The sequence below is a fragment of the Vigna unguiculata genome, chromosome 5 (genome assembly GCF_037176805.1).
Source record: "Vigna unguiculata cultivar grain cowpea cultivar isolate G323 ecotype 2 chromosome 5, ASM3717680v1, whole genome shotgun sequence".
Taxonomy (NCBI): Eukaryota; Viridiplantae; Streptophyta; class Magnoliopsida; order Fabales; family Fabaceae; genus Vigna; species Vigna unguiculata.
The window spans coordinates 25,411,522-25,425,718 of record NC_140796.1 but is presented as its reverse complement, the minus strand read 5'-3'; the positions used below and the strand labels follow the sequence as shown (position 1 = coordinate 25,425,718).

The 14,197-nt window shown below is 42.4% G+C and overlaps 2 protein-coding genes across 2 annotated transcripts; one reads left to right on the top strand and one right to left on the bottom strand.

Moving 5' to 3' along the window:
- Window positions 1–3,605: 3,605 nt before the first annotated feature.
- On the top strand, window positions 3,606–9,924 carry LOC114190266 (uncharacterized). The gene is made up of 7 exons (XM_085673376.1): window positions 3,606–4,089; window positions 4,271–4,393; window positions 4,489–4,602; window positions 4,912–5,249; window positions 5,478–6,374; window positions 7,149–7,280; window positions 9,832–9,924. The coding sequence occupies exons 1-7, from the start codon at window positions 3,606–3,608 to the stop codon at window positions 9,922–9,924; spliced, it is 2,181 nt and encodes a 726-aa protein (XP_085529502.1).
- A 948-nt stretch (window positions 9,925–10,872) lies between these two features.
- LOC114184519 (F-box/kelch-repeat protein At3g23880-like) lies at window positions 10,873–12,102 on the bottom strand. Its single transcript, XM_028071827.1, has one exon. The coding sequence runs from the start codon at window positions 12,100–12,102 to the stop codon at window positions 10,873–10,875; it is 1,230 nt and encodes a 409-aa protein (XP_027927628.1).
- Window positions 12,103–14,197: the final 2,095 nt, after the last annotated feature.

The window sequence follows — 14,197 nt, the reverse complement described above, 5'->3', positions numbered from 1 at the left end:
AATGTTATAGTTGCTTTTCGAAAAAGAATGATATCTTTTTACTTGATAGTAGGGATGGCAAAAATACCCGTGCCCGCAGATATCTGCGGATAAAATCCGCGACGGATAGTTACTACCCGCGGGTATTTATTACCCGCGGGTAGCGGGTAACGGGGGTATTTTAATACCCGGTTATAAACGGGTCGGGTACGGGTATCATACTATCCGTACCCGCGGGTACCCGTTACCCGCAAAAAATTAAAATTAATATTTAATTTATATTTTATTAAGTTAAATTTAATTAAAATTAGAAGTAACAGTATATTTTATTATGTGAAATTTAATTATAATTATAATTATAATTATAATTTAATTTAATTTATATTTTATTTTTATAATTTTATATTAAAAAATTTATAAAATTCATATTTTTTTAAATATTTGCGGGTATCGGGTATCCACGGGTACCCACGGGTTTTAAAAATATCCGCGGGTATTTTTTAAGCGGATACCCGGCGGGTAAACGGGCGGGTAACAGGCAGATTTTTTTTAGCGGGTCGGGTACGGGTATCATACTATCCGTACCCGACCCGACCCGTTGCCATCCCTACTTGATAGCTATCCATTTCCCTTAAATATTATTTCCTTTTTTATTTAATTTCATTAAACGAAAGTGATTAAAATTTGATTCCATTTGCTTGTAGTATTTTAAAAAGACCGCTTAACTTCTTCTTCTTTTTTCAGAGTTTAATTATATTTTTAATTATGATATTTATATTGCATATTTCTGATTAAAAAAGTGTGTTAACTAATACAACAAATTTTGGACATAAGAAGGATCATATGCGATAGTTGAAAAATATAATATAATATGAAAGTTTATTGAAATTTTTTTGCTAGTTTTCTTAACTAATATTATACTTAAATTTGAATTTTAATGTGTATATTTATTATACGTTGATATAAATTTAGTTATTTATATATAACTTATTAATTTGATAAATATTATATCTATTTTTTATAACCCAAATATAAATAAATAAATACAATAAATATAAATAATTATAGTTGAAAAAATATATACAAATGTATAAATGATAAATGAGTAAAATAAAATAATATTCATAATTTAAAAATTTATAGTACTTTACAGAAGTTTTAAAACCTATAATAATTTATAAACGTTTCAAAAATAATTATTTTATGGAAGTTTTGAGACTCATAAAATTTTACATTTTACGGAAATTTCAAAATTTATGTAACACCCTTTTCTTTTTTTTCCAGCCCTAAAGGTTAGTGGGCTGCCCCTAAGTGGGCCTAAGGGTTGGCCCAGTGTATATAAGCCTTAGGTCTACCCTAAACCTAGGGTACCCTACACTTCAGAGAAAGACACTGTGCCTTACCTTGAGCTGCAGCCGCCACCCCTCTGCTAGGGTTTCGTTCGTCTGTCACGCACTCCACGTAAGTAACTCTAAACTCATTGTACTTACCTCCTAAAGCTTTACATTCGTTTTTCACCGTTTAAATCCGAAAATAATCGTGTCCACCGCTATTCCGCCACTTCTTAGGTCCATCGCTCGAGCTACTGTGCTCCAAGGTCCCGCGTCGAAGTTTCGTTAGCTCTCTTTTCCAGGTACGGGAAGCTAGGGTTCTAGTTTCGAGTCTTTTTAGAACTGTTTCTGCGTTGGTTGTTGATTTCATGGTTGGATCTGTTGTTGTGATGTGTGAAAACAGCTTGCATGTGTTGTTTGGCCGAAAAACATGGCGGTACAGCGAAGAACAGTGGCGAGACCTGTTAATCTCGCCCAAGCGAGTCCATCTCGCCTAGGCGAGATGAAACAGGGAGCTCGCCTAAGTTTTTTGCGCGAAAAGTCGCCTAGGCGGCTCGCTCAATTTTTGAGCGAGCAGGCAACTCGCCCAAGCGAGAGGGATCTCGCTTAAGCGAGATCCCGTGTTGCCCATGCCCTAGTTTTTGGCGCTCTCGCCTAGGCGAGGGGGAGGCTCGCCTGAGCGAGACCCCTCAGCCTGAGCGAGATGCTGGGTGAGACCGTGCTGTGTTTTGGATGTTTGAGGTTTCCCGAGTGATCCATGTTGGTTGAGTATGATTGTATGATGATGAACATGTATGTAATGGAGCATGAAGTATATGTTTGGCATGATTCATGAATTGTGGATGAATGGGTTGGTATGAGGCTTAGCATGAGAAATGAATGTGTGGTTTGAAATTAAAGGAACATGATATTGATATGAGACTAGGCCCCAAACTCATTGGGGTGGTGATGATTAGAGGTATGGATTTGAGATGTGATTGATATGAGGATTAAACTTCAAGGGTTGATAAGGAATTGATAATATTATTTAATATCCTTTTATTGCTGATTATACGAATGTTGGTCCGTGTCAGCGTGTAATCTCCTTGGGGTCTCTAGGTGAGACCTTCGGGGTCGCGCTTCAGTGGTCGGGACGTAATTCCATGGCCCCTGCTAGTGGGTGTTCATGGTGGTGCCCCATCTGTATAACTAGGTAAGGATTCAAGGTAAGGTTACATCCTGACGCTCCGGGGAGTCAGTTAGTCTCACTTAGAGCGGACTGACTCTTGTGGTGGGAGTAGCAGGAGGCCTGAAACTTACTAAGGGCTAACCTTGTGGTGGGAGAGATTTGTTTCATTGTAACACTAGTAATACATGGCTCAGGATCGAGCAGCTCAGGTTCGAGCAGAGGTACCCACACAAGTGCAAGCATCCGCTGAATCCGACCGAGTTATACGTATCCGGATGAGTCGAGTCGAGTCGTAGTGTATTGAATGAAGAGTCATAACATGTTTAGTTGCTACATGGATATGATATGATGAAAATGTATATATTGGATTGCACGTGGAATATGTTGAATGGCTCTAGCTTACCCGCTTTGTTGTATGTTTATGTTGTATGTGGCCGTTTTTCCTTGCGATGATCATCAACTTGGTTGATGGGAGCAGTTGGGCGAGGTTCTCAGGGTCAACAAGCGAATGGGGATTCCGCTGCTTAGCCATTTGGGCTGGAGTTTTCCTTGTGTTTATTTAGGGCCATGGCCCATGTATTTCTTTCCGTATTTCTACGCTACATTCTACGTTGTATTCGTATTCAGCTATCCTGCTTTTGTTGGCATCGTGGTGTGCCTAGTTTTGTAGGGGTTGTGTTAGGGACCCCAGGACTACTCTGCAGTACTATTATCGCGTGACGTTTCCTTTAATTTCGATTAACAATTAAATGGGACGTTACATTTATGGTATCAGAGCGGTCATTCCTTAGGTCTGTGGACGTGGATGTCCGCTTAGCTTTCTCTGTGTCTTCTGAGTATTCTTAGTTGAATTTTTGTCTTTATCGAGTCTAACCAAGTGATTTTCTATGTGCCAGTGGACTATGGCATCTCCTCGTAGGACTTCGCAATCATCCCAGGGAGACGTACCTGATATCGCCAGAGCTATAGAGGCGATGGTAGCAGCTATGACGCAGCAGAGTGCTGCGATGATGCAGCAGCATGAGGCATCCATGCAGCGACAAGCGGTGTCGCTTGAGCAGCAGTAGGCAGTGATGCAGCAGATGGAGGCTGCGAGGGTAGCTGCTGAGGATGCTCATCGGCAGCATATGGAGGCCCTCCGCCAGATGGAGGAGAGCAGGACGACGACGCCTGTGGTTGGTCCTGAGCCACGACCTGCGGTCAGGGAGTGGAGCTTGGAGGACTTTTTGAAGCACCACCCAGCAAAGTTTGATGGGAAGACTAGTCCTGACGCCGCAGACCAATGGCTGAAGGACTTGGAGCGCATCTACGACGCCAAGATGTGTCCTGCGGAGGACAGGTTGGCGTTCTCGGTCTATATGCTCACTGGAGAGGCAGAGCATTGGTGGAGCAGCACCAGATCCATCCTAGAGGAGAGGGATGAGATAGTATCATGGGAAACCTTCAGGGAGAGATTCCTCTCCGAGTACTTCCCAGACAGCATCAGATACGCCAAGGAGGTGGAGTTCCTCCAGTTGACCCAGGGAGGGAAGACTGTCACAGAGTATGCTGAGAGGTTCAAACACCTCAGCCGTTTTTATACACTGCCGCTTGACGAGGAGTGGAGATGCCGTAAGTTTGAGAACGGCCTCAGGGGAGACATTCGCTTGATGGTGGCACCCTTGTCCATCAAGGACTTTGCTGCTCTGGTAGAGAAGGCCAGAGTGATGGAGAAGATGAAGCGCGAGGTGGAAGGCCAGCGCCCACCGCAGTCATAGCCGCCCTAGAGGATTGGTGGACCATCCGGGTCCAGGCCCCGACATGAGGAGCGGAGGAGACCGTATGATAGACCACACCATCAGCCTCAGGAGTCTAGGAGCTTTCCTCCGCAGCAGGGTCGAGTTCGGTGTTACTCATGTGGAGGACCCCACCCGAGGTATGTGTGTCCACGTAGGGAGGGTTACCGTCGGTGCAACAACTGTGGCAAGGAAGGCCACTTTGGGAGAGATTGTCCCAACCTTGCCAGGGCAGCGACACGCCCTCCAGTTCAGGCACCCCAACAACATCAGGGGAGAGACAGAGGCAACAGGCCTCAGGCGACGGGCAGAGCGTACGCCACGTCTGGAGCTGAGGCTACAGGTTCAGGTAACCTTGTTATGGGTTATTGTGTGATTTATGGGATGAGATGTTGTGTGCTATATGATTCTGGAGCGACACACTCTTTTGTGTCTTTTGCTTGTGTGGAACGGTTGGGTTTGCCGGTGCGCGAGCTGCAGTGTGAGCTTGCGGTGTCTACTCCGGCGTCGGGTTTGGTCAGGACGTCGTCCTTATGTGCTAGGCTTCCAGTGGAGGTAGAGGGACGCAGGTACAGGGTGAACTTAATCTGCCTACCTCTACAGGAATTGGAGGTGATCTTAGGAATGGATTGGCTCTCTGCTAATCGCATTCTGATAGATTGTCGGGAGAAGAAGCTGTTGTTTCCCGACTCGGAGGAGCATGAGTTGGTATCCTCCCAGGATGTTATGAGAGAGCTAAGGGACGGTGCGCAATGCTACATGATCTTCACACATATGGAGGTGGAGAGGGGAGAGACGACGTCGGTGATACCAGTCGTCCAGGACTTTGTGGATGTATTTCCGGAGGAGATACCAGGGTTGCCTCCCAGTAGAGAGGTGGAGTTCTTTATTGATCTAGTTCCAGGAACAGGCCCGGTCTCGATGGCCCCATATCGTATGGCTCCGGCAGAGTTGGTAGAGCTTAAGAAACAGATAGAAGACCTGATGGAGAAACAGTTCATCCGACCCAGCACTTCACCTTGGGGAGCACCAGTGTTGTTGGTGAAGAAGAAGGACGGGAGTTCACGCTTGTGTGTGGATTACAGGCAACTGAATAAGATGACTATCAAGAACAAGTACCCGCTCCCGAGGATTGATGACTTGATGGATCAGTTGCATGGGTCATCGGTGTTCTCGAAGATAGATCTGCGATCGGGTTATCACCAGATTTTGGTAAAGGCTGACGATGTACAAAAGACAGCCTTCAGGTCGAGGTATGGCCACTGTGAGTATGTGGTTATGCCGTTTGGCGTGACCAACGCCCCAGCGGTGTTCATGGATTACATGAACAGGATCTTCAGACCCTTCTTAGATAGCTTTGTCGTGGTCTTCATAGACGACATCCTTATCTACTCCCAGACTCAAGAGGAACATGCAGAACACCTGAGGTTGGTACTTGGTGTTTTAAGAGAGAAGCAGTTGTATGCCAAGTTGTCCAAGTGTGAGTTCTGGTTGGACGAAGTTCAGTTTTTGGGGCATGTGATATCAGCACAGGGAATTGCAGTGGATCCGACGAAGGTCAAGGCAGTGGTAAAATGGGAGAGCCCTAAATCAGCCACAGAGATCAGGAGCTTTGTGGGGTTAGCAGGATACTACATGAGGTTCATAGAGGGATTCTCCAAGATTGTGGCACCTTTGACTTTGCTTACCCGGAAGGATCAACCCTTCATCTGGACGGATAAATGTGAGGAGAGTTTCCAGGAACTGAAGAAGAGGCTGACCAGTGCACCGATACTTGTGATTCCGGATGTCGGAAAGCCGTTTGAGGTCTACTGTGACGCCTCTCGCCTTGGACTTGGATGTGTTTTGATGCAAGAAAAGAAGGCAGTGGCGTATGCTTCACGACAGCTTAAGGTACATGAGCGTAACTATCCCACTCATGACCTGGAGTTGGCGGCCATAGTTTTTGCCTTGAAGATCTGGAGGCACTATCTGTATGGTGCTCAGTTTCGGGTGTTCAGCGACCACAAAAGTTTAAAGTACTTGTTTGATCAGAAGGAGTTGAATATGAGGCAAAGGAGGTGGATGGAATTCCTGAAGGACTACGACTTCGAGCTTCTATATCATCCGGGAAAGGCAAATGTAGTGGCAGATGCTTTGAGTAGGAAGACGGTACACACAGCACATCTCATGATAAAAGAGGCAGAGCTACTAGAGAAGTTCAGAGATATGAGGATACAGGTGGAGTTGGGGTCCGAGTCCATTAGGTGTAGTACCCTTACTATATCTAGTGACTTCTTGGGCTCGATCAGAGAGAGACAGTCGTTGGATGCTAGTCTGAACAGAGTTAGAGAACAGCTTGTATCAGAGGAAGCCAGAGACTTTGCCGTGAGTGATGATGGCATACTGAGGTTTCGAGGCAGAGTATGCATACCTGATGACGCTGAGTTGAGAAAGTTGATCCTTGAGGAAGGACACAAGAGTCGTCTTAGCTTGCATCCTGGCATGACTAAGATGTACCAGGACCTCAAGGAAACTTTCTGGTGGCAGGGGATGAAGAAAGATGTGGCTTAGTTTGTATCAGCTTGTTTAACGTGTCAGAAGGCGAAGGTGGAGCATCAGAGGCCCGGTGGCCTTCTACAGTCGTTAGAGGTACCAGTGTGGAAATGGGACAGCATCTCCATGGATTTCGTGACTCATCTTCCACGGACTTTTAGAGGACATGACGCTATCTGGGTGATAGTGGATCGGTTGACCAAGAGTGCACACTTTCTGGCAATGAACTTGAGGATGTCCATGGCCAAGTTGGCCCAGCTGTACGTCAAAGAGATTGTGAGGTTGCATGGAGTACCTTCGAGCATAGTTTCCGACAGAGACCCACGGTTTACATCCCGGTTTTGGCAAACCTTACAGGAGGCTTTGGGAACCAAGTTGACTATGAGCTCAGCTTATCACCCTCAGACCGATGGCCAGTCTGAGAGGACGATCCAGTCGTTAGAGGATTTGTTGAGGACTTGCATATTGGATCATCTGGGTGCTTGGGACGAGGTATTGCCTTTGATAGAGTTCACCTACAACAACAGCTTTCATGCGAGCATTGGCATGGCACCGTACGAGGCTCTTTATGGCAGGAGGTGTAGGACTCCTCTTTGTTGGTATCAGGATGGAGAGGCAGTGTTGGTTGGACCAGAGTTGTTAGCACAGACCACCGAGAAGGTGAGGATGGTGAGAGATAGGATGTTGGCTTCGCAGAGTAGGCAGAAGGCTTATGCGGATCGCAGGAGGAGGCCTTTGGAGTTTGCAGCAGGAGATCATGTATTCTTGAGGGTGACCCGAACCACGGGCGTGGGAAGGGCTCTCCGCTCAAGGAAGCTTTCACCCAAGTTCCTTGGCCCGTATCAGATCACGAGGAGGATTGGACCAGTGGCTTATGAGATAGCTTTACCCCCGCAGTTGGCGAACCTTCATCCAGTGTTTCATGTGTCACAACTGAGGAAGTATGTATTCGATCCGGCTCATGTGTTGGAAGCTGAGGATATACAGATCAGGGAAGACCTCACAGTGGAAGTACCACCCATAGCTCTTGAGGATAGCAAGGTTGAGGAACGTCGAGGAAAGACCGTCAGTCTTGTCAAAGTCATCTGGGATCGGAGGACAGGTGACTCGACTTGGGAGTTAGAGGAGGACATGAGAAAATCACATCCACACTTGTTTACCTGGTGAGTCTTTATTTTCGAGGTCGAAAATTTTCTTGTTGGGGAGAATGTAAGACCCTTTTCTTTTTTTTCCAGCCCTAAAGGTTAGTGGGCTGCCCCTAAGTGGGCCTAAGGGTTGGCCCAGTGTATATAAGCCTTAGGTCTGCCCTAAACCTAGGGTACCCTACACTTCAGAGAAGGACACTGTGCCTTACCTTGAGCTGCAGCCGTCACCCCTCTGCTAGGGTTTCGTTCGTCTGTCACGCACTCCACGTAAGTAACTCTAAACCCATTGTACTTACCTCCTAAAGCTTTACATTCGTTTTTCACCGTTTAAATCCGAAAATAATCGTGTCCACCGCTATTCCGCCACTTCTTAGGTCCATCGCTCGAGCTACTGTGCTCCAAGGTCCCGCGTCGAAGTTTCGTTAGCTCTCTTTTCCAGGTACGGGAAGCTAGGGTTCTAGTTTCGAGTCTTTTTAGAACTGTTTCTGCGTTGGTTGTTGATTTCATGGTTGGATCTGTTGTTGTGATGTGTGAAAACAGCTTGCATGTGTTGTTTGGCCGAAAAACATGGCGGTACAGCGAAGAACAGTGGCGAGACCTGTTAATCTCGCCCAAGCGAGTCCATCTCGCCTAGGCGAGATGAAACAGGGAGCTCGCCTAAGTTTTTTGCGCGAAAAGTCGCCCGGGCGGCTCGCTCAATTTTTGAGCGAGCAGGCAACTCGCCCAAGCGAGAGGGATCTCGCTTAAGCGAGATCCCGTGTTGCCCATGCCCTAGTTTTTGGCGCTCTCGCCTAGGCGAGGGGGAGGCTCGCCTGAGCGAGATGCTGGGCGAGACCGTGCTATGTTTTGGATGTTTGAGGTTTCCCGAGTGATCCATGTTGGTTGAGTATGATTGTATGATGATGAACATGTATGTAATGGAGCATGAAGTATATGTTTGGCATGATTCATGAATTGTGGATGAATGGGTTGGTATGAGGCTTAGCATGAGAAATGAATGTGTGGTTTGAAATTAAAGGAACATGATATTGATATGAGACTAGGCCCCAAACTCATTGGGGTGGTGATGATTAGAGGTATGGATTTGAGATGTGATTGATATGAGGATTAAACTTCAAGGGTTGATAAGGAATTGATAATATTATTTAATATCCTTTTATTGCTGATTATACGAATGTTGGTCCGTGTCAGCGTGTAATCTCCTTGGGGTCTCTAGGTGAGACCTCCGGGGTCGCGCTTCAGTGGTCGGGACGTAATTCCATGGCCCCTGCTAGTGGGTGTTCATGGTGGTGCCCCATCTGTATAACTAGGTAAGGATTCAAGGTAAGGTTGCATCCTGACGCTCCGGGGAGTCAGTTAGTCTCACTTAGTACGGACTGACTCTTGTGGTGGGAGTAGCAGGAGGCCTGAAACTCACTAAGGGCTAACCTTGTGGTGGGAGAGATTTGTTTCATTGTAACACTGGTAATACATGGCTCAGGTTCGAGCAGAGGTACCCACACAAGTGCAAGCATCCGCTGAATCCGACCGAGTTATACGTATCTGGATGAGTCGAGTCGAGTCGTAGTGTATTGAATGAAGAGTCATAACATGTTTAGTTGTTATATGGATATGATATGATGAAAATGTATATATTGGATTGCACGTGGAATATGTTGAATGGCTCTAGCTTACCCGCTTTGTTGTATGTTTGTGTTGTATGTGACCGTTTTTCCTTGCGATGATCATCAACTTGGTTGATGGGAGCAGTTGGGCGAGGTTCTCAGGGTCAACAAGCGAATGGGGATTCCGCTGCTTAGCCATCTGGGCTGGAGTTTTCCTTGTGTTTATTTAGGGCCATGGCCCATGTATTTCTTTCCGTATTTCTACGCTACATTCTACGTGGTATTCGTATTCAGCTATCCTGCTTTTGTTGGCATCGTGGTGTGCCTAGTTTTGTAGAGGTTGTGTTAGGGACCCCAGGACTACTCTGCAGTACTATTATCGTGTGACGTTTCCTTTAATTTCGATTAACAATTAAATGGGACGTTACAATTTACGGTAGTTAACCAGAAGTTTACGACCAACCTCCGTTAAACAAAGAGGATAAATTGATCATTTGTATAATGCCATTTTCGATTAATTGATATATATATATATATATATATATATATATATATTTTGATATAAGAAATTAAAAAATAGAAACTTTTATAAATGACTACATAGAAGTTATAAAAAATTACGAATACAAAATATTATTTCAAAAAGTAATTGTTTTGTAAATGTATAATGTTATTAGTACATAATTTACTGTTATTATTATTATAAATATACAATAGAAACACTTTTATTTAATATGAAAATTTTCTGTTTGATATATACATGTTATAATTTTATTTCACAGTTAACTGTATTTTAGAAAAAAAAAATCTATATAAAATACTCTCTTACATTAAAAGTAAATGCACATATTACAAATCATTAATTTGTTTTAACACAACACATTATGAACCATCCATTAAATTTTATGCTTTTTATAGACTGTTTTTCATTATTTTCTAAGAAATAGAGGCATGAATATATAATGCGATTCTGGTTCCTCTGCACATTTTATACCATATATTTTAAGAAGAACACATCACAGAAGCACTAATTTATTTCAACAATATAATTCCAACATCATAAATCATTTCTATACATCATGTCTTATGTCGTTCCTCTTGGCTTCTGCACTGCATTGTCTTGGGAAACAAAATTGATAGAAGTTGGAAATTGATTACCATTATGTATTGCATAATTTAAAAACTTATTATCAAATATTAAAAATGCATTATGAATTACATAATTCAGAAAGACATCCTACATTCTACAATTCCAAATACGTTTCCAGAATGACTATGAAACTTCATAGGAATGTTTTGCATTGAAGAAACAAATGGTTGGTGCCTTCCTCAACATCAAATAAAATAACCTAAGGGTAGTTCTACATGCGGAAAAACCAAACTTGGAGCATAATCATAAGAGAAAATATTTGAACTTTCATGTTTGTAAAGTTCACGACGATCTATTCTATTATCTCTGGTGTTGTACCGAATCAAGTCCGGTTTATCTATATATCTGTTTGCAAGCAGCACAAAGTCATCATCATCTTCACACATCCAGATAATCCACAACTCTAATAGAAAATCACGACTGAGATATTTATAATGATCCTCATACCTTAAAGTCAGTAACTTGGACCAAGATTTTTCATGGTTAAACTCTCTCTTCAGCCAAACAGTAAAATTACCTTCATGATGATGAGAAAGACACAAACAACCTTTCAAAACCTCAAGCTCAGGCTCACAAACATTGATTTCTAAAATGCCATCAGGCATAGGAAAATATCTGCATGTCTCTTCCTTTTGATGGTAAGAAAATATTTCAAGCTGATTCATCTTAACATTATCATAGTAAGAGTAGGATTTGGGAAATGCTAACCAGTTTAAAGTACCACTCACAAAAATTCCACGACTTACACTTCCACGACTTACACGACTTACAGGACAAATGATGGTGGAAAAAGCGTCACAAATTGAAGTATTTCTCCAACAAGTATCCCCTACAGACCAAACTCGTACCTTCAGTTCCTGCGATTCATTTTTATTATTATCCAAAAACAGAACTTGGTAAGTGTCGCTCCATTCATCATACCCAAATCCAAACATAAACCAGAAAACATCTTTATAATCGCTGTGATCAAAAGAAATATGTGGGGAGTCTATAGACATGGCCCTTGTGGCTGGATTCCACATATGAAACCAGTGGTGTTCAAATTCATCATCAACCCAAGAAAATTGTAAACATACTAAGCCGTTGAGGACACCCAAGACAGTGTAACTGCGATTGAATGGGTTGTATGGGAAATCGTTGCGAAGTAAAGTTTCAACTGTGGATGATGGGTTGTCAAGTAAATCTTGTACTGGAGCTATGGCATAACCACCTCCTCTTGTGTCAAATGTCAATAAGATATGAGTGTTTTTTGGAGACCTAATAAGGTGTAGTTTCACAAATGCAGAATCAGATACAAGGTGGTTCCATCCTTTTGAAATGCACTTGAGTCGCACGACATCCTTCACAGGAAGCCATGACAAAATTTCCATGAGCATATCTTCGGGAAGAAGACAACTACTCTGAAAATAAGACATTGTGTAGATGGAAGGAGGGTCTTTATCATTGAGTGTGGGTAAAATGTTAAAAAAAAGTGTTTATCTAACCTTAGAAGATACAAATAAATAGACCTAAAGCACAAACGATGCAATTGAGAAAAAGGTGCAGATTGGAGAATGAAATAACTGAGAAGAAGGAAAGAGAAATGGTCACATGGAAGATGAAGAGATGTTGCATGCGTATAGAGAATATGTGGACCACACGCTGCAATTTTCTAAAAATAAACAGAGGCATCGGTATATTAAATAGGGATCTTTTTCCAATGTGGCACATTTTTCCATAAAAAATACACAAATGTGGACCACAGTTGTTTTTTATTTATCAATGTAGCACGGTTTTCATTTTAGTTCAAAATTCTGTTTCCGAGAAAAACTGAATTTTGAGATAGTATTTAAAAAAAATGTATATGTGTAAAATGAAAAAAAATATTATATATAAAATGTATATGTAATTCATTAATTAATATTTAAAAATGTGTAATTATATTGGGAAAATAAATTAATTTTAATATTATTTTGTTTTGTAGTTCCAAAGTAGGCATTGATGATTTTTACGGCATTGAAGATTCTTAGGTAAAAATTGATCTTCAAATTAAGGTATGGGAATGAATAATTCCATTGAATAATTAATTTTTTTGTAAATGAATATTTATAGTTTGATTTATTATAGAATATGATGTGAGAATAATAATTAACAACTGAACGTGAATAGTTTAAAGTAATTTATCGAAAAAAATATAGTTTGTAGTATTTGTTTGTGTGTAGTTTTTTTTTTCAATATAATTTTTTATTAGCTTATTTGTGGTAATGAATTTTAAAATGCTTATTTAAGCCAATAAAATTGATGTAGTATTTTTTATTATTAATTTCAATTATATTATTGTTACAAATATTAAAATTCTACTATTTATATAACAAATAAATGATTTCATTATAAAATAAATTATTGTTCAATATAGATTTTTAAAATTTATATTTTCAAAATAAAAAAATAAATAATTGATTGAAAATTTGTTGTTGAAGGAAAAAAAGATTTCATTATAAAATTATATTGTAAAATAAATTATTTTATTGTAGTTTTGTTATTGAAAGTTTATAAATTAGGCATTCATGATTTGTGATTAAATAATTCTTTTCTTCTCTTTTCTTTTATGGTATCATAATTACTATGGACAGTTAAATCCGACTTCTGTTTTTTTTATAGATGAAGAAATTAAAAATTGTAAGGCCCATTTAAAATATGTTAACTTTTCTGTCCTAAAGTTAGTGGGCCTAAGGCCGGCCCAACGTATAAGGTCCTAAGGTCTGCCCTAATCCCACTCTCACTTTCACTCTCACAGAAACGCAGCAGCCGTCAACCCTCCCCCTTGCTCTCACGAAAAGCTCTGCTAGGGTTTGCCCTAAGGTCCCCTTCCTTCGAGCTCGAACTCAGTCCCTGTTCACGTAAGTCACTCCTCAGCCCATGCTCCTTCCTTTCATGGTTTATGTTCTCTGTATCGTTAGGGTTTGGTAATAACCCGCTCCTTTCTTCTGTTCTGCCGTTCAGTTCAGCTGCTAACCGCCCTAGGGGCAGTTCTACCTTCGCTGTGCGGGTCGGAGCGTTTGCTAGCTTGAATCCCAGGTACGGGAAGTTAGGGTTTCAGTCTTTTGGTGTTATCTTGGTTGTTCTTGAGTGAGTTACTGATTGCATGGATAAATACTTCGTTTTGGTGTGATTAAATGCTTTGCGTGTTGGTTTGGGGTCGATTTTCATGGCTGTTGCAGTGAAGAACAGTGGCGAGACCTGTAAATCTCGCCCAAGCGAGTCCATCTCGCCTAGGCGAGATGAAACAGGGAGCTCGCCTAAGTTTTTGCACGAAAGGTCGCCCAGGCGACTCGCTTAACTTTTGAGCGAGCAGGCAACTCGCCCAGGCGAGAGGGATCTCGCTTAAGCGAGATCCCGCGTTGCTCATGCCCTGTTTTTGTGCTCTCGCCTAGGCGAGGGGGAGGCTGGCCTGAGCGAGCACGTCTCGCCTGAGCGAGACCCTCCAGCCTAAGCGAGGTGCTGGGCGAGACAGTGTGGTGTGTGGTGTTC